At 36.7% G+C, this 23,254-nt stretch overlaps 1 protein-coding gene across 44 annotated transcripts in view; it reads left to right on the top strand.

The window, feature by feature from the left end:
• Positions 1-23,254, top strand: part of ANKRD28 (ankyrin repeat domain 28) — a 194,062-nt gene that overhangs the window by 133,230 nt on the left and 37,578 nt on the right. For 40 of the 44 annotated variants that reach the window (XR_010155115.1, XR_001712984.4, XR_008547220.2 and 37 more), the window contains 8 exons: positions 3,556-3,698; positions 6,969-7,181; positions 13,436-13,514; positions 14,450-14,564; positions 15,868-15,950; positions 16,814-16,877; positions 18,354-18,422; positions 20,022-20,162. Coding sequence is in view for 33 of the 44 variants with exons in the window: in XM_516310.8 (XP_516310.3) it covers positions 3,556-3,698; positions 6,969-7,181; positions 13,436-13,514; positions 14,450-14,564; positions 15,868-15,950; positions 16,814-16,877; positions 18,354-18,422; positions 20,022-20,162 (907 nt within the window). In the remaining 11 variants the exon portion in view is untranslated. The remainder of the gene's footprint in view (positions 1-3,555; positions 3,699-6,968; positions 7,182-13,435; positions 13,515-14,449; positions 14,565-15,867; positions 15,951-16,813; positions 16,878-18,353; positions 18,423-20,021; positions 20,163-23,254) is intronic. The other 4 variants (XM_063805494.1, XM_063805496.1, XM_063805498.1 and 1 more) reach the window with 1 other exon arrangement.

The raw sequence follows: 23,254 nt of genomic DNA, 5'->3' as shown, positions 1-23,254 counted from the left end.
AGGTTTGGATGGCTGTGGCAATTCCTTGAAACGAGACAAAGATGTGCTGCATCGATGGACTCTTCCCTTCACAAAAGATTTCTCTGTAGCATGTGAAGCTGTTTGATAGCATTTTACCCACAGTAGAATTTCCTTCAAAATTGGAGTCATTTCTCTAAAAGCTTTGTTGTCATTTCAACAACATTCACAGCATCTTTGGGAGTAGATTCCATCTCACAAAACCACTGTCTTTACTCATCCATAAGAAGCAACCCCTCATCTGTTCACATTTTATCATGAGATTATAGCAATTCAGGCACATCTTCAGACTCCACTTCTTATTCTAGTTCTCTCGCTATTTCTACCACATCTGTAGTTATTTCCTTCGCTGAAGTCTTGAATCCCTCAGTCATCCATGAGGGTTGGAATCAACTTCTTCCAAACTCCTGTTAATAATAATACTTTGACCTCCTCCCATGAATCAGAAATGTTCTTTCTTTCTTTCTTTCTTTCTTTTTTTTTTTTTTTTTTTTTGACAGAGTTTCGCTTTGTTGCCCAGGCTGGAGTGCAGTGGTGTGATCTTGGCTCACTGCAGCCTCTGCCTCCTGTGTTCAAGTGATTCTCCTGCCTCAGCCTCCCAAGTAGCTGGGATTACAGGCACCCGCCACCACGCCTGGCTAATTTTTGTATTTTTAGTAGAGACAGGGTTTCACCATGTTGGCCAGGCTGGTCTCGAACTGCTGACCTCAGGTGATTGGCCTCCCAAAGTGCTGGGATTACAGGCGTGAGCCACCGCACCTGGCCAGGTATGTTCTTAATGGCATCTAGAATGATGAATCCTTTCCAGAAGGTTTTCAATTTACTTTGAGGAATCACTATTTATGGCAGCTATATCCACGTCAAATGTTATTTCTTAAATAATAAGACTTTGAAAGTTGAAATTACTCTTGATTCAGGGACAACAGAGTGACTGTTGTGTTAGCAGGCACAAAAACAACAGTAATCTCCTTGTCTGTAAGAGCTCTTGGGTGGCCAAGTACATTGTGAATAAGCAGTAATATTTTGAAAGGAATCTTCTTTTTTCTGAGCAGTATGTCTCAACAGTGGGCTTAAAATATTCAGTAAACCATGTTATAAACAGGTGTGTTGTCATCCAGGCTTTGTTCCATTTTAGAGCATAGGCAAAGAGGATTTAGCATAATTCATGTGGGCTGTAGAATTTTCAGAATGGTAAATGAGCATTGACTTAAAGTCATTAGCTGCGTTAGCCTCTAACAAGAGAGTCAGCCTGTTCTTTGAAGTTTTGATGGCAGGCATAGATTTCTCTCTAGCAACGAAAGTCCTTGATGGCATCTTCCAATAGAAGGCCGTTTCATCTGCATTGAAAATCTGCTGTTTAATGTAGCCACCTTCATTAATAATCTTAGATCTTTTAGATAACTTTTTACAGCTTCTATTAATACATCAGCACTTGCTGCTTCACATTGCACTTTTGTTACAGGGACATCTTTTTTCGTTAAACCTCATGAATCAACCTTTGCTGGATTAAACTTTTCCTCTATAGCTTCCTAACCTTTCTCAGCCTTCATAGAATTGAAGAAAGTTGAGGCCTTGCTCTCGATTAGGCTTTGGCATAAGCGAATTTTGTAGCTGTTTTGGTCGTCTATCCAGACCACTAGTACTTTCTCTGTATCATCAGTAAGGCTACTTATCTTTCTTATCATTAGTCCATTCACTGGTAGCACATTTAATTTTCTTGAAGAATTTTTCTTTTGCATTCACTACTTGGTAACTTTGTCACAGGAGGCCTAGCTTTCAGCCTGTCTCACCTTTCAACATGCCTTTCTCACTAAGCTTAGTCATTTCTAGCTTTTGATTTAAAGTGAGAGGTGTGCAACTGTCTTTCACTTGAACACTTAGGGGCTGCTGTAGGGTTGTTATTTGGCCTAATTTTAATACTGTTGTGTCTGAGTGAAGAGGAAGGTCTGAAGAGGAGATAGATGGGGGAATGGAGTAGTTGGAATATACAACATTTATTAAGTTAACCACTTTTTTGGAGACAGAGTCTCACTCTGTCATCCAGGCTGGAGTGCAGTGACATGATTTTGGCTCACTGCAACCTCCACTTCCAGGGATCAAGTGATTTTCGGGCCTTAGCCTCCCGAGTAGCTGGAACTACAGGTGTGTACCAGCATGCCCAGCTAATTTTTGTATTTTTAGTGGAGACAGGGTTTCACTATTTTGGCCAGGCTGGTCTCGACTTCTGACCTCAGGTGATCTGCCTGCCTCAGCCTCACAAATTGTTGGGATTACAGGCGTGAGCCACCGTGCCTGATCAGTTCACCACTTTATATGAGTGCAGTTTGTGATGCCCCAAAACAATTACAGTAGGAATGTCAAAGATCAGTGATCACAGATCACCAAAACAGATAAAATAACATTGAAAAAGTTTGAAATATTGGCAAGAATAACCAAAACATGACACAGACACATGAAATGAACACATGCTGATGGAAAAAATGATGCCAATAGACTTGCTTGACACCGGGTTGCCACAAACTTTCAATTTTTAAGAAACAAGATGCAATATTTGCAAAGCACAATAAAGCAAAGTACATACATACAATATGGTATGCCAGCATTAGAAATGAAAAGCTAACTTTAGAATTTATGAAGGTATTAAACCTTTGACCAAAAACAAGATCTAGGCAAAAGGAAGATGATAGATTGCAGGGTTATCACTGAATAACATAATCAAAGGAATTATAGTTGTCCCTTGTTATCCTTAGGGTATTAGTTTCAGACTCCTTTGGATACCAAAATCAGAAGATACTCAAGTTCCTTATATAAAATGCCATAGTATGTACGTATAACCTGTTCTTTAATTCATCTCTAGATTACTTATAATACCTAATACAATGTAAATAGTTGTTGTACTGCATTTTTTATTTTTTTTAACTGTTTTTATGTTTTCAAATATTTTCAGTCTGCAGTTGGTTGAATCTGCAGATACGGAACTAGTGTATACAGAGGGCCAACATTCTTTTTAATTACTAATTGTCTCTGCCAACACTTACCAAAATTATCCTGAATTCTATTTTTTTGTCGTGTTTTGTTTCGAGATAAGGCCTCGCTCCATTGCCCACCCTGGAGTGCAGTGGCATGATCACAGCTCACTGCAGCCTTAACCTCCCAGGCTCAAGTAATTCTTCTGTCTCAGCCTCCCAAGTAACTGAGACTACAGGTGCATGCCACCATACCCAGCTAATTTTTTTTTTATTTTTGGTGGAGACAGGGTCTCACTGTGTTGCCTAGGCTGGTCTCAAATTCCTGGGCTCAAGTGATCCTCCCACTTCAGCCTCCCAAAGTGCTGAGATTATAGGCATGAGCCATTATGCCCACCCCTAAAGTCTTAAAATTTTCCTTCTGGCCTCTCTCAAGTTAACATGATTCATTGATGACTTGTCATGCATCATCTATTTTGCATTTTTTAAATTTGCTTAAAGATATTTGGGATTATATTTAATAGTTTTCATATGCTCATCTCTATTTTTTTCTTCAAAAACACATTTTTAGGTCACATTGAAGTAGTGAAATTGCTTGTGTCGCATGGAGCTGAAGTGACATGCAAGGATAAAAAGTCTTATACACCTCTTCATGCAGCAGCCTCTAGTGGAATGATCAGCGTAGTCAAGTACCTTCTAGATCTTGGAGTTGATGTAGGTATATTAATTGAACAGTATAAAATTATGGAACCCTTTTATACTTACTATTACATTATTGACAAGTTATTTCAGGTTTAAGAAATTATTTTATACAATGTTTTCATGTTTTAATTGGATATTTATAGTCCTTTACATAATATCTAGTGCACTGATTTATGATCAAGGCATGTAAATAGTCAAAGCATGTTAAGAGGTAAAATACACTTCAAAGGTGTTTTATTGCCAGTTTTTCTTCTATATCACGTTCCAGGCCCTGTAGTTCCATTTCATTTATGGGAATCAGCAGATCAGACACACTTGTATTATTAGATAGCTGGGTTATTGTTAGTCTTCTTTGCCTAGTCTGATACTCTCTTAAAATGACTGTAGCAGTTTGCATTACAGAATATTGGCAAGAGCTAGGCAGGAAAACGAGGTTTTTTGCCCACCAAGTGTAAGTATTCCTTACTATATAATTCTGTTTGGTTAAAAGGGGATGCTGCTTTATTTGGATATATTTGATTCCTGAATTGAGATAACTTAGAATACCTGTAGCTTTTCACAAGCCATCCTTTAAACATAAGTACTTTACTCCCTTGTTTATTTATTTATTTTATTATTTTTTTTTTAAACAGGGTCTCTGTCTCCCAGGCTGTAGTATAGTGGCACAATCACAGCTCTCTGCAACCTTGAACTCCTGGGCTCAAGTGATCCTGCCACCTAAGCCTCCTGAATAGCTAGAACTACAGGCTAATTTTTTTTATTTTGTAGACATGAGGTCTTGCTGTTACCCAGGCTGGTGTCTAACTCTTGACCTCAAGTGACCCTCCTGCCTTGGTCTCCCAAAGTGCTGGAATTACAGGCATGAGCCACCACACCCAGCCCACTCAGCGTATTTATTCTTACTTCAGGGAGAGTTCTGACAAAGTCACTGATTCTTCAAAACACACATTTTGAAGAACTCATTGGTTCTTTAATAAAACAGTAAATTAGAAGATGTAGCATAAGGATCTGCTAGAGGGATACAGTTTAGATCAGCTACAAAAAACTAAGAAAAGTAGGTGATAGCCTGGTTGGACAAAGAATACATGACAGAACTGTAGGGCTAAATAGGCTCTTAACTGATGGACCATGTGAAACACTTTGCCTGAAACAAGCTAATAAATACTGAAAGTGTGAGGATCACAAGAAGACGTTGCAAAAATCTCAATTCCTGTACCTCTGTTTCAGCAGAGTGAAATAATATCTTAAAAGACCCTTGATCTAGATAAATGAGGCAACTTTGTTTCTGATTACTGTTTGAAGTCCATTCTGGTGCAATTTTTAAAACTGACTTTATTGACAGTCAGTTACATTTGTAAACTCTGGTGACTATTTGTTCATCAAAATAAGTGGCCAGACTTAGAGCCTTTTAGTAACATCTGGCCCCCAATTGTGTGGTGTTTTTTTTTTTTTTTTTTTTTTTTTTTTTTTTTTTTTTTTTTTTAGTTTCCTAGAGAATTACCACAAACTGGAGGACTAATAGAAATTTAACTTCTCAGAGTTTTAGAGTATGGAAGTTCTAAATCAAGGTGTCAGCAAGGTTGGTTCCTTATGGAGGCTCTGAGGGAGAATCTGTTCCTTGTCTGTGTTCTACCTTCTTGTGAAAAAATCTAGGTACTTTGATTAAAATTAAGTGTTAACTTTTTTTCTTCCTCTGATTTCTATTACCAGTGATCCCAGAAAAGAAAATGTTAATTAAAGCTGCATTATGTTGGGGCCAACTACAAGATTAGGGTCCAGAGTTTCCACACAAGGCCACCCTTTACTTATGACCAACTATAAGTTTACAGGGCTTTCAAAACCACTTTCAGGTTTGATAATTCACCAGAAAGTCTCACAAAATTCATTAAAAGCTTTGTACTCATGGTTGTGGTTTATTACAGGGACAAGATACAAACTGAGATCAGCCAAAGGAAGAGACACATAGGATAGAGTGCAGGAGTATTCTAAAGGCAAAATTTCCCTTGTCCCCTCTTCACGGAGTCAGGACACATTACTCTTCTTCCCTGGCATCAGTGTGTGACAGTATGAATGAAGTATTTCCAACAAGGAATGCTCACCTGAGCTTCATTTTCGTTTTTTATTGGGGCTCCATTATATGGCTTGATTGGTTGTCCATGTGGTTGATTTCAGTCTCCAAATACATGATACCTGGTGACCCAAAGCTCCCACTCTAAATAGAGACTCTTTTATCAGGAATATCTTAGATTACCTCCCTGAAGCCAGGGGCAAAGGACAGACCTCTCTTTGGGAGAGGTCAGATTCTTTACTACACACTAATCATATAAAGTATTCCCTTATTTATTAGAAATAGAAAAACAAGGCTGGGCACAGGGTCTCACGCCTGTAATCCCAGCACTTTGGGAGGCCGAGGCCGGTGGATCATTTGAGGTCAAGAGTTCAGGACCAGCCTGGCCAACATGGTGACACCCCGTCTCTACTAAAATACAAATATTAGCCAGTTGGTAGTGGTGTGTGCATGTAATCCCAGTTACTCAGGAGGCTGAGGCAGGAGAATCACTTGAGCCTAGGAGGCAGAGGTTTCGGTGAGCTGAGATCGTGCCACTCAACTCCAGTCTGGGCGACAGAATGAGACCCTGTCTCAAAAAAAAAAAAAGAAAAGCAAAACCCTTAATTACATGAATTGTTTCTCATTTTTGAGCATACTCTTTTTACTTGTGATAAAATACCTGCATATGACACTGGAAGATATTTAGAGCCCAAGTTTGTGGCAAAAAATGAATGAAATAAATAGAACATGCTGCTCATTTTTTTTTAAATCTTGATCTGTACTTTATTACTAAGGTTAGCCTTTGTCACTGCAAAATGAAAAAGTTGAAAATGTGCATGTTACTGATATACCTCAGAATCTTCAGTTTGTGTTCATTTTTTATGATTATAATTAATTCTATAGTAAATCCTTTACCTAGAACACCTTTAAAAATACATTAGTTTACATTTTCCTAAAATACCTCTTTTGTATTATTCAGTTTTGTCATGAAGTAGACATTGTATATGTGAATTATATTCCCTGAATGTATAAAATCAATGTAATACCAAAATGCTTGTCAAGGGTTTATTATTTTAAACCAACTTTAGAATTATAAGCCTCATCTCTGTATTTATCTTGTCTCCGTTTCTCACTTTAGTAATTTGATTGCAACCACAGGTTGCTAAAATAGCTCACAACATTGATAATTAGCAAAACTACTTTAACATTCACATTTTTTTCCCTTCTAATAGATGAATGAAACAAATGCCTATGGAAATACACCTCTTCATGTAGCCTGCTATAATGGACAAGATGTTGTAGTGAATGAACTTATAGACTGTGGTGCTATTGTAAATCAAAAGAATGAAAAAGGATTTACTCCTTTGCACTTTGCTGCTGCATCAACACATGGAGCATTGTGTTTAGAGCTTCTAGTTGGCAATGGGGCCGATGTCAATATGAAGGTAAGGAACAAAATCAGAATCTATAAGTATTTCATATGTCACTGTTAAAACAACATCAATGGTGAATACCATTGAGCAATAAAAAGGAATATTGATAAACTCAAGAACATGGATAAATCTTTAAAATATTATGCTGAGTGAAAGCCTTACTCAAGAGTATGTACATTCTTTCCATTTATGTAAGGTTCTAGAACCAATAAAATTCCATTTATATGGGGTTCCAGAATCTATAATTGAAAAAAATTACAACAATTATTGCCATTGCGAGGAGGGATCAACTGGGAAAGGGGCATGAAGGGACTTTATGTGATGATGGTAATGTTTTGTATTTTGGCAGGGGTTTATGTTATATACGTTTGTCAAAACTGATAAGGTGGTTCATTTGTATGCTTTCATAGCATATAAATTTTCTCTTAGAAGGAAAATACTAAACAGATGTTTAACCCTAGTTAATGTTGTGTTTAGAGGTGACATGTATGATGTCTGTATCTAATTTTAAAAAGCATCAAATAACTGGGTGGATGGAAGGATAGATGAATCTACAATAAAAGACATAGAGTAAAATACTAGTGGTACAATTTAAATGGTATGTATATGGATGTTCACTCTACAGATCTTTTCAAATTTTACAGTGTTAGGGGAAAAAAACTGTCAATGTGTTGCACATAAGGAATAGTTGCTTTTTGGTTTTTTTTTGTTAGAATCACTTTCAAGAGTAAGCATTTGGATTTTAGAATTATGTGAAAATTCTGGGCTGGCATAGTGGCTCCTACCTGTAATCCCACCACTTTGGGAGGCCAGGGTAGGAGGATCACTTGAGCCTAGGAATTCAGGACTAGCCTGGACAGCATAACCTGGCTCCACAAAAAAATGGAAAATGAGCTTGGCATGGTGGCTCATGCTTGTAGTCCCAGCTACTTGGGAGGTTGAAGTGAGAGGATTTTTGAGCCTTGGAGGTCAAGGCTGCAGTGAGCTGAGATCATGCTACTGCCCTCCAGCCTGGGTGACAGAGTGAGACCCTGTCTCAAAAAATAAATAAAGGAATGAATGAAAATTTTGGCCGGATTCAGTCTGGCTCACGCTTGTAATCCCAGTGCTTTAGGAGGCCAAGGCGAGAAGATCACTTGAGGCCAGGAGTTCAAGACCAGCCTGGGCAACATAGCAAGACCTCTATCTCTACCAAAAAAAAAAATTAAAAATTATCCTGTAGTCCTAGGTACTCAGGAGGCTGAGGCTGGAGGATCACTTGAGCCCAGAAGTTCAAAGTTACAGTGAACTATGATCGCACCACTGTACTCTAGCCTGGGCGACAGGTGAGACCTTGCCTCAAATGAATGAATATTCTGTACCCAAATAAATATGCTTTCACTATATAATTTTATAAGAGAGCACATGCAATCCAGATTTTGAGCATTGCTATTTTATAATATATAATCATTTTATTAGATTTTTTAGAATTCTTTAGCTGTTTCTGTATTAATTTTATCAGTTCATCCTTTGAGCACTTGCCAAACTGTATCTGGTGGTATGAAGAAAACCAGACACAAAATTGAGCCATTTAGGATTAGTAAAAATGTTTAAGCTTAAAATGTGATTTTCAGAGCATTTTGATTACATGAGATTTTCTCACCTAACTTCAGTGAAGCCTTTAATGATGCCACGGGTCAATTCTGACAGCTGTAACAGCAACAAATCCATCTGTAATTAGGCCATTGCTTTAAATTGCCCTCTCAACTACAGGACAAAATGTATACATACTACACCCAAGGAAGAAAAAACATGAGATGTCACAAAGTGCCCTAATATGATTAGAGCTAAACCATCTTTTTAAAAGTTTTTAGGTCTCGGTCAAATCACCTAGTAACCTTTTTTTATAGTTTAAGTAATTACTAGAAAATTTATTTATTACAGGTTTGAACTGCTTATTTTAATTTGAAGAATTCTTGCACTTTGGATAATCAGGGCCCAGAAAAATATCTAGACAGTTGTGAGGAGAAAAGTTAGTTTTTTCCTCAAAGGCGCAGTAATGTTTCTTTAATGAAAGTTAGGCTATTTCAAAAATAAAAAATTTGGAATTAATCCTAACATTTTCAAAAGCAAACGTCACAACCAAGTTTTCTCAGTCTCTGTGAGACCTGTTTACGATAGTGAATGTAGATAAAATCATCTTTGTGTGTTAGTATTATGGAAATTACGGAACTTTACCTGTGTCGTCAGCTACTATGCATTTTTTGGTTCACATGATGCTGTCTTTAAAAGGTAGAGATTGGGCTTCCTGTTTTATGCACTGCCATTTTGGCATGAATATTTAATATAATTTGATGATAATGAATCACTTGATTCTGTTAGTGTCTACTTAGGTGACTATAGTACCTGTGATTGTTTTTAAGTCTGTATTTTGTTTTGAAATGTAGAATTGAGAATCAGTCCTCTAAGAGGCCCACTTAGAGTAAAATGCTCAAACCAGTGGTCCTATTTGAAGTTACCTCCTTAATAATTTAGAAAACTCAATGGTGAATTTCATATATGACAAGTGAATTTTTTAGCAAAGGGATTAAGATATATTTAAGTAGATTTGACAGCAACAGCCTGTGATGTTGGTTTCAAAACAGATTTCACGAAAGTCATCTTAACTTCACCTAAGGGTGTATGACATCTCATTTATATGCAATTGTCCAATTATTTTATTGTCAAATTTTGTTGAAACACATTTCCCATGTTGATTTCTCAGATCCCTTCCAGCTCTTACACACAATATGTTGATAGCTGTGAGTTTTCATCCAGCAAGAATATATATTCATTCCTGACAACTGTATTTTTTATAATTTGTAAAATCGGTGTTATTAAGTTATTGATTGACTATGGGGACACTTGACACTTGCCCTTTATTATAAAAATTTGATTTACTAACCCTCATATTCTTACCATATTATCTCTTTTTTCCTGCTTAATCTTTTCCTCCTACTACATTCTCCATTTTGTTGTTTCTGACCTTGATCAAGTTATAGATCACTAGAAATTAGAATGTGAATTTAAGTTTGTAATAACTCAGTTTCTAAGGTTTTAAATTCATTTTCCTGCAAAGTGGTAGAGGTAAAATGAATCAGGTTTATAAAGCAGTATTGGTCTGTTTTTTAGAACTGCTTGACATGAGCCTTACTGCACTGATTGCTTCATTTATATGCACACGTTTTCCCACCCACATTGTTCTTTAAGAATAGATTTTGGTCAGCTAAGCAAAATACACCAAATGCTTGTTTTGAAATTTAAACCTAAAAAAATACTGTGAAATGTTTGGCTTGTAGTTACTGTTTTTGGTTGCCTGTGAGATCAACTGTTAGGATTTTTGTAGCTCTAAATTTTGGTTTTTGTTATTTTTCTTTTTTTTTTTTTCTTAATACTCCTAGTTTTCTGCTAAAATGATTTGAGGTGATTAAGAAAAAGAAAACTCCACATTGTTTCTCCAGTTCAGAAAGAAATAACTGTGCCTTCTCCCCGCTAACGTGTCTTATGGCAAACTTTTTAGTTAGTAATCTGAATCTCTTTTTCCTTTGTATACTTAGAATAGGTTTTATTATCAGTATGTAGAAAGTAAAAATGTTGATCCAGTGCCACATATAGGCTTATAATAAAGGATTCTAACCAGGCCCAGTTGTGTGTGCCTTTAGTCCCAGCTACCCTCGGAAGGCTGAGGTGAGGGAATCGCTTGAGCCAGGTGTTCAAGTCTAGTCTGAGCAATATAGCAAGACCTTGTCTCTAAAACAAAATAAATACATAAATAAATAAAGGACTCATCACTTATTAGCTATGAGACCTAGTAAAATCACTTAACCCTGGGGCCTACATTTCCTCATCTATAAAACAAGATTAATGGTATCAATCTGATAGGGTTGTGAGAATTAAATAATATATATGAAGTAGATTTGGTTTTGGCTTTTTAGGAGGAAGGGAGATGGGGAGACAGAATCTCACTCTGTTGACCAGCCCAGAGTGCAGTGGCACCATCATAGCTCACTTCAGCCTCAAACTCCTGAGTTCAAGCAGTCCTTCCGCTTTGGCCTCCCCAAGCGCTGGAGTTATAGATATGAGCCACCGTGCCTGACCATATGAAGTGTTTTAAAACTGTGCGTGAAACGTGCTATGTATACATAAATGTTAACTGTAGTTATATCTTCCAAATTTCATCATTTTGTTAATCAAATTATTATTACAAGTTTTTATTTGTTTTGTTTTGAGTTGTGGGGGTTGTTTAGTTAGTTTTCCTCTTGTTTTTCTTATCCTTCTTATCAATGGAATCTATGTTTTTCCTTATGTCTGTAAAAATTGGCTATAGCTGGCCAGGCATGGTGGCTCACACCTGTAAACCCAGCACTTTGGGAAGCCAAGGCTGGAGAATCACATGAGCCCAAGAGTTCAAAACCAGCCTGGGCAACTTAAAGACCATCTCTACAAAAAATAAATTAGCCAGGTGTAATGTTACGCGCCAGTAGTCCCAGCTACTCCAGAGGCTGTTGCTAGAAGATCACTTGAACCCTAGAGTTCAAGGTTGCAGTGAACTGTGATTACACCACTGCATTCCAGCCTGGCTGACAGACCAAGACCCCCATCTCTTTAAGGGAAAAAAAAAAAAAAAAGTCCAGGTGTGGTGGCTCATGCCTGTAATCCCAGCACTTTGGGAGGCCGAGGCGGGTGGATTACTTGAGGTCTTGAGTTCGAGACAAGCCTGGCCAACATAGTGAAACCCCATCTCTACTAAAATACAAAAATTAGCTGGGCATGGTGGTGCATGCCTGTAATCCCAGCTACTCAGGAGGCTGAGGCAGGAGAATCACTTGAACCCGGGAGGCGGAGGTTGCTGAGAGCTGAGATCACACCACTGTACTCCAGCCTGGGCAACAAAGCAAGTCTCAAAAAAAAAAAAAAGAGAGAAAGAAAAGGCCATAGCTAAAATATTAACATTAAAAATTAGGATATATCCTATCTGGAACATTTTGGAAAGACAGAATCCTTTTGCCAAGATGCTTTTTTGCCCTTTTTTTTTCTGGTTGAACAAATAACAACTGGTACATGAAAAATAATGGTAAAACAAATATATCCTGAGAAGCACTGATGTGTTATCTGAGTGTTTTACAAAGGATTATTGTATTTACTCTGTACAACAGACCAGTAAGATGTAGATGGTATTATCCTCATTTTCAGTTGAGGAACTGAAGGCACAAAGAAGTTAGGCAACTTGTCCAAAAATCTTGCTTGTGGTAAGTAGGAGATCTGAGATTCATGCTTAGGTTATTCTGACTCCAGAGCCTGTGCATGCAGCCTCTCTCCTCCTCCCCTTCCTTTCTCGTGCTGCCTCCAAAAGATTAGAACTTCTGTAAAATTACTTGTCAATTGGATGGCTTGTTTACTTGAAAAATTCATATTATGGAATCAAACACTTAAGTAGATACTTATGATGTTCTAATTATTATAAAGACATGAGGATTTTAAAAGAATATCTGCGTTGTACAGTGTTAGCATAAACTTAGAATACTTGCGACATTTCCATTTTAGTACCTATGCAGAAGGCATGCTGAATGTTGCTCTGAGATTAGGAAGCTGCTAAGTAGTTTATTTCCTTTGCGTTGGTAACGTGTATGTTTTGGTTAACTGAAAGATTTTAGAAAAGAAAAGACACTACCTAATCAGAAGAAAAGATAACCTAAATCAGGGATTGTTTTTCTTCATATTTGGAACTCCTTTAGAACTTCTACATGAAATATATATGTGTGCAGCCAGTCTGATTTATTATTTTAAGTGATTTGAGAAAATATTTAGTACACGTAACTGTAAACAAATATATGTAGTTTTAATTATTTGTATTTATTTTTTTAAATGTATCCACACAAAATTCACGAAGTTAATTCTAATACTCACTTTTACTTGGTCAAGGAAGTATTCAGAATTTCTTAGAATGGAAATGTTGGAGCAGTGTGAAATTTTGAATCTGAAACTTGGGAGACACATCCTTACTGTCCCACTCCCAATTTTTATAAATTGTAAGCATGGAATTTTTGTATATTTGTGTTTTATGATACACGTGCTAAAAAAATTAATTCCTAATTTTAAACAGCTGTTTTACCTCCATAGGCCTCAGTTAAACTTAATTCATGTAAAATAGTTATAAAAATAAAGATGCAAGAGGGTATTCAAAGTAAAACTAAGGATTACACGTTATGGATATAGTAGAGTGAGTAATTTTTTTCTTCCCCCCCCAGAGTAAAGATGGGAAAACCCCACTACACATGACTGCTCTCCACGGTAGATTCTCCCGATCACAAACCATTATCCAGAGTGGTAAAAAGTATTTCTGTTTTTTTTTGGGTTTTTTTTTTTTTTTTCTTAAATGTAGTAAAAACATCCACCAAATGAATGGTATTGAGGAATTGTCATCGCATTTTGTGTATTTTTAATACATGATTTCAGAGCTCATGAAAATAAAATATTAAAGAGTATAAAATACCATGTAGCTGTATCTTTCATACTTTTGTTTTTTATGTTTTGTTTCCCTGAACTGTGTTATTTCTTCAGCAGTTAGTATTAGCTTTTTTCAATATTGCTAAATAGAAAATTACTTTCTACCATAATTTGTATTATATATTAATGTGTGTACTCTGTATATACATTATACATGTATCATTTTCCCCTGTTGAGTATCTGCAACTATTTTCAGGATTTTAATTTCTTGAGTTTGTATTCTTTTGTGTTTAAATTAATATCAGGCAAGCTAAACTTTTAAATCAAAAGAACTTTTAGGTGTATTACTTTAAATCAGTGTTTTCCAAGGCATATTCCAAGAAATTTATCCTGAAGATAATAGGTGCTATGGTTTTGCAGGGGAAAAGTTGAAATAGGTTCATGATCCAATATTTTTTGAAGCGCGGCATGCAGTCTCGATGACAGAGTATGCACATTAAAGCTCTGAAGTCTTGCTCTAAAGAAACGTGTTTAATTTTGTTTTAATACAGTAGTTTCCAAACTTATTGGACCCCAGAACCCTCTTGTCAATTTAAAAATCTACTAAAATCTTATGCTTAATTCACACAATTGCTTTAAGTATAAAAGCTATAAATCCATTGCCTGGCCCAATAAATGAGCTATGAATGAAATCTAGTTAAAATTGCTGTATCTATTAGTTTGTATGTGAACAGCATTTTTTATTACTTTTCATGTAGTACGTTTGACCTGATCTTTATATGGTCCAGTGTCTGACAGTAAGTCCTATATTGCAGGAGCTGTAATCGACTGTGAGGATAAGAATGGAAATACCCCTTTGCACATAGCAGCACGGTATGGCCATGAGCTGCTGATCAACACTCTTATTACAAGTGGTGCTGACACTGCAAAGTAAGTACTTACCGAGGTGTTGATAACTGATACAGGCAAGCACAAAGGGAAGTGAACTGCAGTTTTCTAGACATTTCACGTGGAAATGTGGATTTTATCCTCAATGTTGTATTAATTGCTTGAACTTTCTTTTGTATTGACAAAGTGGTAGGTTAAAATGTTTAAATACAATTTTATTTGGTAAGCCAGTGTATTTTTATGTATGTTACCCCAGTTCTTTCTCACTTTGAGTAATAACGCAGTTTTGATCAGAGCTGTTAATTTTTGTGATCTCTTTATTTTTAACCTAGAAGTACTTAAAAGTCCCAGAAAGCTGTATGTGCCAGATGCTTTTTTTCATCCAAATACTATCTGTAGATAATACTTTTCAGGCTGTGCTGTGCCAAGCTCAGGGATTCCTTGGAATCCTACAAAGGAGTTCTTACCCCCACCCCCATTTTGTTCAGAACAGTTTGCTTGTATTTATTTTATAAATTAAAGTTCCCATTGTAATATTTTGTTTGAAAGATGAGTCCTCCTGCTAATGCTCTGCAAGAAACACCATACTTAAATTTATGTTTATCATTCTTTGTATCACATTTACATGTGTTCATTAACAAGTTTCAAATCTTTTTTACTTTCTGTAATGGTATGGTACTGCACCTATCTGTTTTGTAACTTTTTCCAAAAAAATTACATGAGCTTATTAATTTAGCCATCTAGATACAAATTTAGGCCTTCTTTCACATCTGTACAAGTTGCTCTAGTTCATTTATTTTATAGAATTATTGTATAAAGATTTCACAATATATTCATTCTCCTTATTTGCAAATACAAGTTGCTTACAGTTTTTCACTATTACAGAATTACTACAATAAATATTCTTGAACATGTTGCATTATGGAAATGTTTCAATGGTGGGGTGACACGGTAGTGAATTTTGCTCCCTAAGCAAATGTCCAGATACATTTTTGGTTGTCACAATTCGGGGAGGAAGGTGTTAATGTTAATGACATCCATTGGGTAGAGCCCAGGGATGCTGCTGAACAGCCTGTAAGCCTGTATGCACAGAATGGCTTCTCACGTTTCCCCAGCAAAGTCCATAATGACAGTAGTGCTGAAGGTGAGAAACCTGACTTTTGGAGAAAAATAGCTGGCTAATAAGTTATGCCCACCATCAAACTTTAACCAAATTACTCTCCGAAGTGTTAGACATTTTGACTCTTAGTTATCTTTCACTTAAGTGGTCTCTTTGTAATGTATTTAACTGATTGTATTTTTCTTGTGTTAAAATGAAGATACTGTCCTGTTCTATTAACTTTAGGCGTGGCATACATGGAATGTTCCCCCTCCATTTGGCAGCCTTAAGCGGCTTTTCAGATTGCTGCAGAAAACTTCTTTCTTCAGGTAAGTGTAACCTTTGCAGCCTTTTGTATGTCTCCTCAAACCCCTCAAAATTTTTAGATGGTCTCTATCCTGCTTTTTAAAAATTAATGCAGATGGGTCCAGTATGGATAATTTAATAACCCCTTTTAGAACGTGTTGGGTTCAGGTCTGGCGTGGTGGCTCGTGCCTGTAATCCCAGCACTTTGGGAGGCCGAGACAGGCAGATCACTTGAGGTCAGGAGTTTAAGACCAGCATGGCCAACATGGTGAAAGCCCATCTCTACTAAAAAAAAATACAAAAAAAAATTAGCTGGGCGTGGTGGTGAGCACCTGTAATCCCAGCTACTTGGGAGGCTGAGGCAGGAGAATCGCTTGAACCCAGGAGGCAGAGGTTGCAGTAAGCCGAGATTGTGCCACTGCACACTAGCCTAGGAGACAGAGCGAGACTCTGTCTCAAAAAAAAAAATACAAAAAACCTCTTCATCCCCTGTTAAAGAAAGACCATTAGCAGTTAATCTCCATTTCTTTCTTCCCTCAGCCCTAGGCAACCACTAATCTACTTTTCATCTCTATAAAATTTGCCTGTTCTGAACAGTTCCTATAAATGGACTCACCCAACATGTGATCTTCTGTGACTGGCTTGTTTCACTTAATATAATGTTCTCAAGGGTTATTCATGGATCAGTATCAGTACTTTATTTCTTTTTATTGCTAAATAATACTCCATTGTATCCTATTGCCTTTTAAACAGGCACTCTAGCACTTAAGAACCCATAGTTTTGTTTGGGATTGGAGAGGAGGATGTGATTCTTGATGTTTCATGACACAATTCTTTAGTGTAAAATAATATGTCTGTTATAAATAAGATGTATTCATTCTTGTAGGATTTGATATAGATACCCCAGATGATTTTGGCAGGACTTGTCTACATGCAGCTGCAGCTGGAGGGTATGTTAATAGTATTTTTATTTCTTTAAGAAAAAGATAGCTGGTCATGGCAGATTTTCTCTTATCTTTGTTCTTTTTTATTAATTCTGGGCTGCCAGAAAATAGAAAACAAAACAGGAGTTGTTTGGGGAAAAAAAGTCCAGGGTGGCAGAATACTTTTTTTCATCTTATTCCAGCCAAGTTGTAGGTTATGAGTGAGAGAGAGAGAGAGAATAAACCTACAAAAGGAAATACTGCCTTCTGTAAAAGAAATAATTTCTGGGTAAGTAAAACTATTTCTTTAAAAAGTATGTTCTCAAATGAGAACATCAAAATACTGGGAATATTCTGAATAATACAAGTACTCTTTAAGTAGATTTGTTAATTTTTTTTTCCCCCCAGGAAAAAAATGTTCATTTTGTGCTATGTCTTACCTCTACTAGGAAGAGGAAAGTTTGAGATTGGAAGATTTTGGACTAAGTTTTAAATAGTACCACCAGGGAAAATTAGGCAGTTGGTTCATACGAGCAACAAACTTCAGCTAAAACTCATGGCCTCTGGAACATGCTTCTTATCTAATGCTTCTGATAATTTAGATCTGTGATAAGCCATTTAATTCATGATTTCTCAAAAGGACATTTTGCAAAAACTTTATTCTCAATGATAATTTCTTAAAATTTTTCAGTGATTTCAGAGGACGAGTACGTTGAACCAAGAGTACACCAGCACAGTCTAAGTTGTAGAGATGGATTGTGAGCATGTGACTGGTTTCCTTGTTCTTCCAAGGTCGCCAGAGAACCTTCCAGTTAAAACCTAACTTCCATGTAACTTGCCTACAGAGAGAGGGACAACAGACTTGAGTGTCTGATCACTTGACAGTTACAGTTTTCATTGTAACATAGTAATTTGATGTTGAGGTTTATACAATTAAATTACAGAAATACTTAAGTTATATCCTTTCCTCCAGTATTAACTAAAGATACATATATGTAAACAGTCATAGTATAGGAGAAGATAAGGGAAAGCTGACAGGACTCATGCAGTGGCTCACAGCTGTAAGCTTAACTACTCAGGAGGTTGAGACTTGGAGGATCGCTTATATCCAGGAGTTGGAGGCTGCTGTTAGCTATGGTTGCACCACTGGACTCTAGCCTGAACTATAGAGTGAGGCTCTGTTTCAAGAAAAAAAAAAAAAAACCTATAAGCAAGTTGTTTCCTAAAGCCTCCTCAGAATCTCTTTTGCAAATGTGATCTTCCTTTTAAACAATGACAACATGAATCGTGTGTTATTTCCTCAGTGTGCCAATATGTAAGTATATAACTTTCTAAATTCTAGATAAGATGAATTTCAATGTTTTATTCTTCATAGAATGTAAATCGTCATTTTTGTCACATTTATCTTCATATAAAAACATGCTTTCATGCTTCTTTAAACCTACCAATTTCATTATAAAATCACTGTCAATTAAGTTTTCTAACTGTATTTTCTCTCAATAGGAATTTGGAGTGCCTAAACCTTCTGCTGAATACTGGTGCAGACTTTAATAAAAAGGACAAATTTGGGAGGTAGGGTATGATACAGTTTCTTTAGGGAGCCTATTTTTACTTAATAACTGGATTGACCTTCTAACTGGCTTCTGAAAATTAACTGAACAATTTAGCATCTTGTACACTGATCATGATTCATTGAGAGTCCCAGCTGAAGTCAGTAACTTCCAAATATTCGTTCTCACCCACAGTTTTCTTCTTGAGTCCCTACCACAGCCCTAGCCTACCAACCACAGCCTTGGCCTTATAAATGCCTCTATACTTGCTATCACTTCCCCCCCTCCAATAATTATGACTATGGAAATGTAAAGCCCCATAGAACCTATGTTTTTTCAAGAAACTCACAATACCTAGAAAATAATGATACAGTTCTCCTTTCTCCAAGTCATTTCTTTGTGAGGGATTCTACTGCCCATATCTTGTTCCAGAGCAGTAGTAAGAGGGAGGAAATAGGTTATAAATATATATGTGTAATTTTTCTTTCTCCTCTTCTATATAAATCTCTCACACACATATATCCACACATCCCACTAAGTATTTCACAACAGGAAGGCAGCTGTGAAATGACAGTCTTTGTAGTCATTCAGCAGGCCTCATTGTTGAGTATTTGTGGTAGCAGTATTTAAAACTACTGTTAAGTTACTTAGAGTAGGAATTGACACAGAGTGCATTAGAACCATACAGGAAAGAATTGAAGGCAGTTGGAATTGGTTTGAAAGAGATGACAGTATAAGCAAAACTGTGTGTGTCAACAGTTTGAGAATTATACATAGCAAAGTGTATGAGAGGGAAGGGTGTATGTCAGAAGAAAATGTGTGAATATATGTCAATGCATGTGATAGAACCAGTGCAGAAGAGAAGTAAAAAGAATTATGCATGGTAGGAAATCAGAAATGAATAGAAGAAAATAAAAACTATTTGACACCATAATTACTTTGAAGAACAGATTGCTCTCATAAGCCTACTTAATGGAAAGAACTAATGACCCACAAAAATAAAAAAATCACTTTGGCTTTGGAATGCAATATTTTTATAGCTAATTTGCTTTTATAATTATACTTTAATCCAGTTTATATTAATTTTTAGTACTTCAGGCATTCTATACTACAAATAACAGGGCTTCTGAAAAATGTTTTGAGTTTAGAGGGTTGAAAGTAATTCAGGGTTAATTGCATTTTTTTTAATGTTTCTTCTATTTTTTTCTCTTACCTTTTGTTCTTCTTCTGAGACATGAATAGAAATTGCTACCTCTGTACTGTGGAACATTTTTATTAATGTAGGGGAAACTTTCCTAAAATGAAAGTTTTCACATTTCTGAGCAGAATATGAAGGTTATTTGAAAGTCACTCAAAGGACTGGGACTGGGATTGCTGCTACTGCCTGGAGGCGATGAAATAACTGCATTTTCATCTTATTTCATATACTTAAAGGTTCTCTGCCACCTTGCTTTCTTCTTCTAGCTTTATGTCCAGTCCTCCGCAAGACTTAGTATATGGTAGTCTAAGTCTCACTGTAAATAAAGTATTTGTAACTGGGAGGAGTAAGAGTCAACTATGCTTTTGTTTACTAGTTATGTCTCTGGCTTTTATCTTTCTTGTATTAACTTGGACCCAAAAGATCTCCACTGCACTACGCTGCTGCCAACTGCAATTACCAGTGCCTGTTTGCTCTTGTGGGATCAGGAGCAAGTGTGAATGACCTTGATGAAAGAGGCTGCACACCCCTGCACTATGCAGCTACATCAGACACAGATGGCAAGTAAGTACCATAGGAGTGAGAGTGGAGGATCAATATTTCTATAAACTGGCATCTTCCATATGGATGTTTTTGTTGCAAATTTGTGTTTCCTCTTTGTATTTTTTGTTGATTATCTTTGCCCTAAGTCTATTTTGGGAAATAAATTGGTTTCATAGTTATTGATAAATCATAGTTATTACTACCTATTCTCAGCACCAGCCTTACTAGCTGATCTGGTGGAAGAAAGATAAAGGTCCCTTCTTGTCCTGTCTGCCAAAAGAGCATCTTAATATCACTTTTATGTTTTTTTCCACCTGACTTCTTAGAGGCTACAGCCGTGACTATATCATGGGGAAAGGGAGAGAGGAGATATATGAGTAATGTCATCAGAAGATTGGGTAGAGGTTGGAATACAAGTATCCCTCAGAGGTAGACAGTTCAGATTTGCAAGGAACCCTTGTAAATTGGTGTCCAAAAGGTAGTAATTGAACTGGCAGAATCTGGTACGTAGTAGGTACTACATGTTGCTTAAATAGGTAAATTAGATGGCAGAATAAGTAAATGTTGGCTAAGAATGAATAAGTGAAAACAAGAATAAATGATGCATAAACTGTTTCATAAGTATAATATTCACCTAAAGTTATCAGACCTATCTATAATACCTTGATACATATTTTTTTTTCTTCTTGCACGAAAATAAACTCATTGAAAACAGAAAAGATTTTCAGTGTCTGGTAATTCCCTATGGTGTGGGTCAGTGAAAAGTAAAAATACCATTGGCAGAAATAAGTAATGGTTTCTGGGGAAAGATGTTATAAAATGTACTTCATATAACAGAATTATTTATTCGGTTTTTAACATTTACTTTTCGCCCTCAAAATAAGAAGCATAATTTGATTCTTCACAAATGTTAATTTAGTATAAACTCTTTAATTTCAAAACCATTTTTATAAGTAACTTTTTTTATGTTGGATTGTGGCTGAAATTCTAGGGGTTTTTCAAACAACCCCATCAAAAAGTGGGCAAAGGATATGAACAGGCACGTCTCAAAAGAAGACATTTATGCAGCCAACAGACACATGAAAAAATGCTCATCATCACTGGCCATCAGAGAAATGCAAATCAAAACCACAGTGAGATACCATCTCACACCAGTTAGAATGGCAATCATTAAAAAGTCAGGAAACAACAGGTGCTGGAGAGGATGTGGAGAAATAGGAACACTTTTATACTGTTGGTGGGACTATAAACTAGTTCAACCATTGTGGAAGACAGTGTGGCGATTCCTCAAGGATCTAGAACTAGAAATCCCATTTGACCCAGCAATCCCATTACTGGGTATATACCCAAAGGATTATAAATCATGCTGCTATAAAGACACATGCACACGTATGTTTATTGTGGCACTATTCACAATAGCAAAGACTTGGAACCACCCCAAATGTCCATCAATGATAGACTGGATTAAGAAAATGTGGCACATATACATCATGGAGTACTATGCAGCCATAAAAAAGGAGGAGTTTATGTCCTTTGTAGGAACATGGATGAAGCTGGAAACCATCATTCTGAGCAAACTATCACAAGGACAAAAAACCAAACACCACAGGTTCTCACTCATAGGTGAGAATTGAACAATAAGAACACTTGGACACAGGAAGGGGAACATCACACACCAGGGCCTGTCGTGGGGTGGGGAGAAGGGGGAGGGATAGCATTAGGAGGTATACCTAATGTAAATGACGAGTTAATGGGTGCAGCACACCAACGTGGCACATGTATACATATGTGCCAAACGCGCATATTGTGCACAGGTACTCTAGAACAAAGTATAATAAAAAAAAAAAAGATTTCAGAATCACACACACACACAAAAAAAATTCTAGGGGTTTTTTTGTTTGTTTTTGTGGGTTTTTTTGTTGTTTGTTGTTTTGTTTTGTTTTGAGATGGAATCTTGCTTTGTCGCCCAGGGTGGAGTGCAGTGCTGCAGTCTCAGTTTACTGCAGCTTCCACCTCCCAGGTTCACAAGCAATTCTCCTGCCTCAGCCTCCCGAGTAGCTGGGACTACAGGTGCCTGCCACCATGCCTGGCTAATTTTTGTAATTTTAGTAGAGACAGATTCACCATGTTGGCCAGGCTGGTCTCAAACTCCTGACCTAAGTGATCCGCCCACCTTGGCCTTCCAAAATGCTGGGATTACAGGAGTGAGCCACTGCGCCCAGCCTAAAATTCTAATCTTAAAGGCAATAGTAATGTGTATTTTATTTGCAAGAATATAAAGTATGTTTTTAGATAGCAACTACTTAAATAAAATCTGTGATAAAGACTATAAATCAGAAAATATTTTGGTAAACTTGGATAAGTAGCTTATCCCTAATTTATCAGTTTTATAATTTCATGGTTTGATTTATTGATTTGCTTAAAGTAAGTTATACCTTTTATCACCATCTGTAGTCCTTTACCACTACTTTCACAGACTGGTTATTGGGTACAGCTCAGCATGATCCAGATTCCGCTGAGAGATTGTCTCCCACATTCCTTCCCCCAAAAAAAGATTACACTTTGATCCTTCTGCCCTTAGACAAATGCACTAAACCTGAATTCACACACACACAAAACCACAAAGGAATAACATATAATTCAACCCATAGTGTTGGAGATGTGTGGTTTCATTGTAAGCCAATCTACTTTTCCTATAGAAGGGTACTAGTACTAAAATCACTAGTTTTCTTACTGAATATAAACGGTTTTGAGCAAGTAAGCAATGACTTTTATTATTTAAATATTTAATCCTCAGTATGTACACTAAACAGCCTGATACACTGGAAAGTATCAGGCTTGATACTTGGGATCAAAAAGACCCAATTTAAATCTTGGAGTTTCCATACTGTACCCATTTGAGTATGAGCAAGTAATTGCTAAGCCAAAATATTCTTTATTTGTAAAAGGAAAATGAAACCTCCCTGTTAGAGTTGCTGGGAAAACTAAATGAGACTGTGCATAATCTAGCACTGTTAATGGGAGCCTCTGTTTCCTATCTTTATTAAGTATCAAAATCCCAGAGAGCCTGTCGAGTGCCATCATTTATTGATTCAATGATTTGTTCCATGGGA

This window comes from Pan troglodytes, chromosome 2 (assembly GCF_028858775.2).
Source record: "Pan troglodytes isolate AG18354 chromosome 2, NHGRI_mPanTro3-v2.0_pri, whole genome shotgun sequence".
NCBI classification, from domain to species: Eukaryota; Metazoa; Chordata; class Mammalia; order Primates; family Hominidae; genus Pan; species Pan troglodytes.
This window is presented reverse-complemented; position numbering and strand designations above follow the sequence as displayed.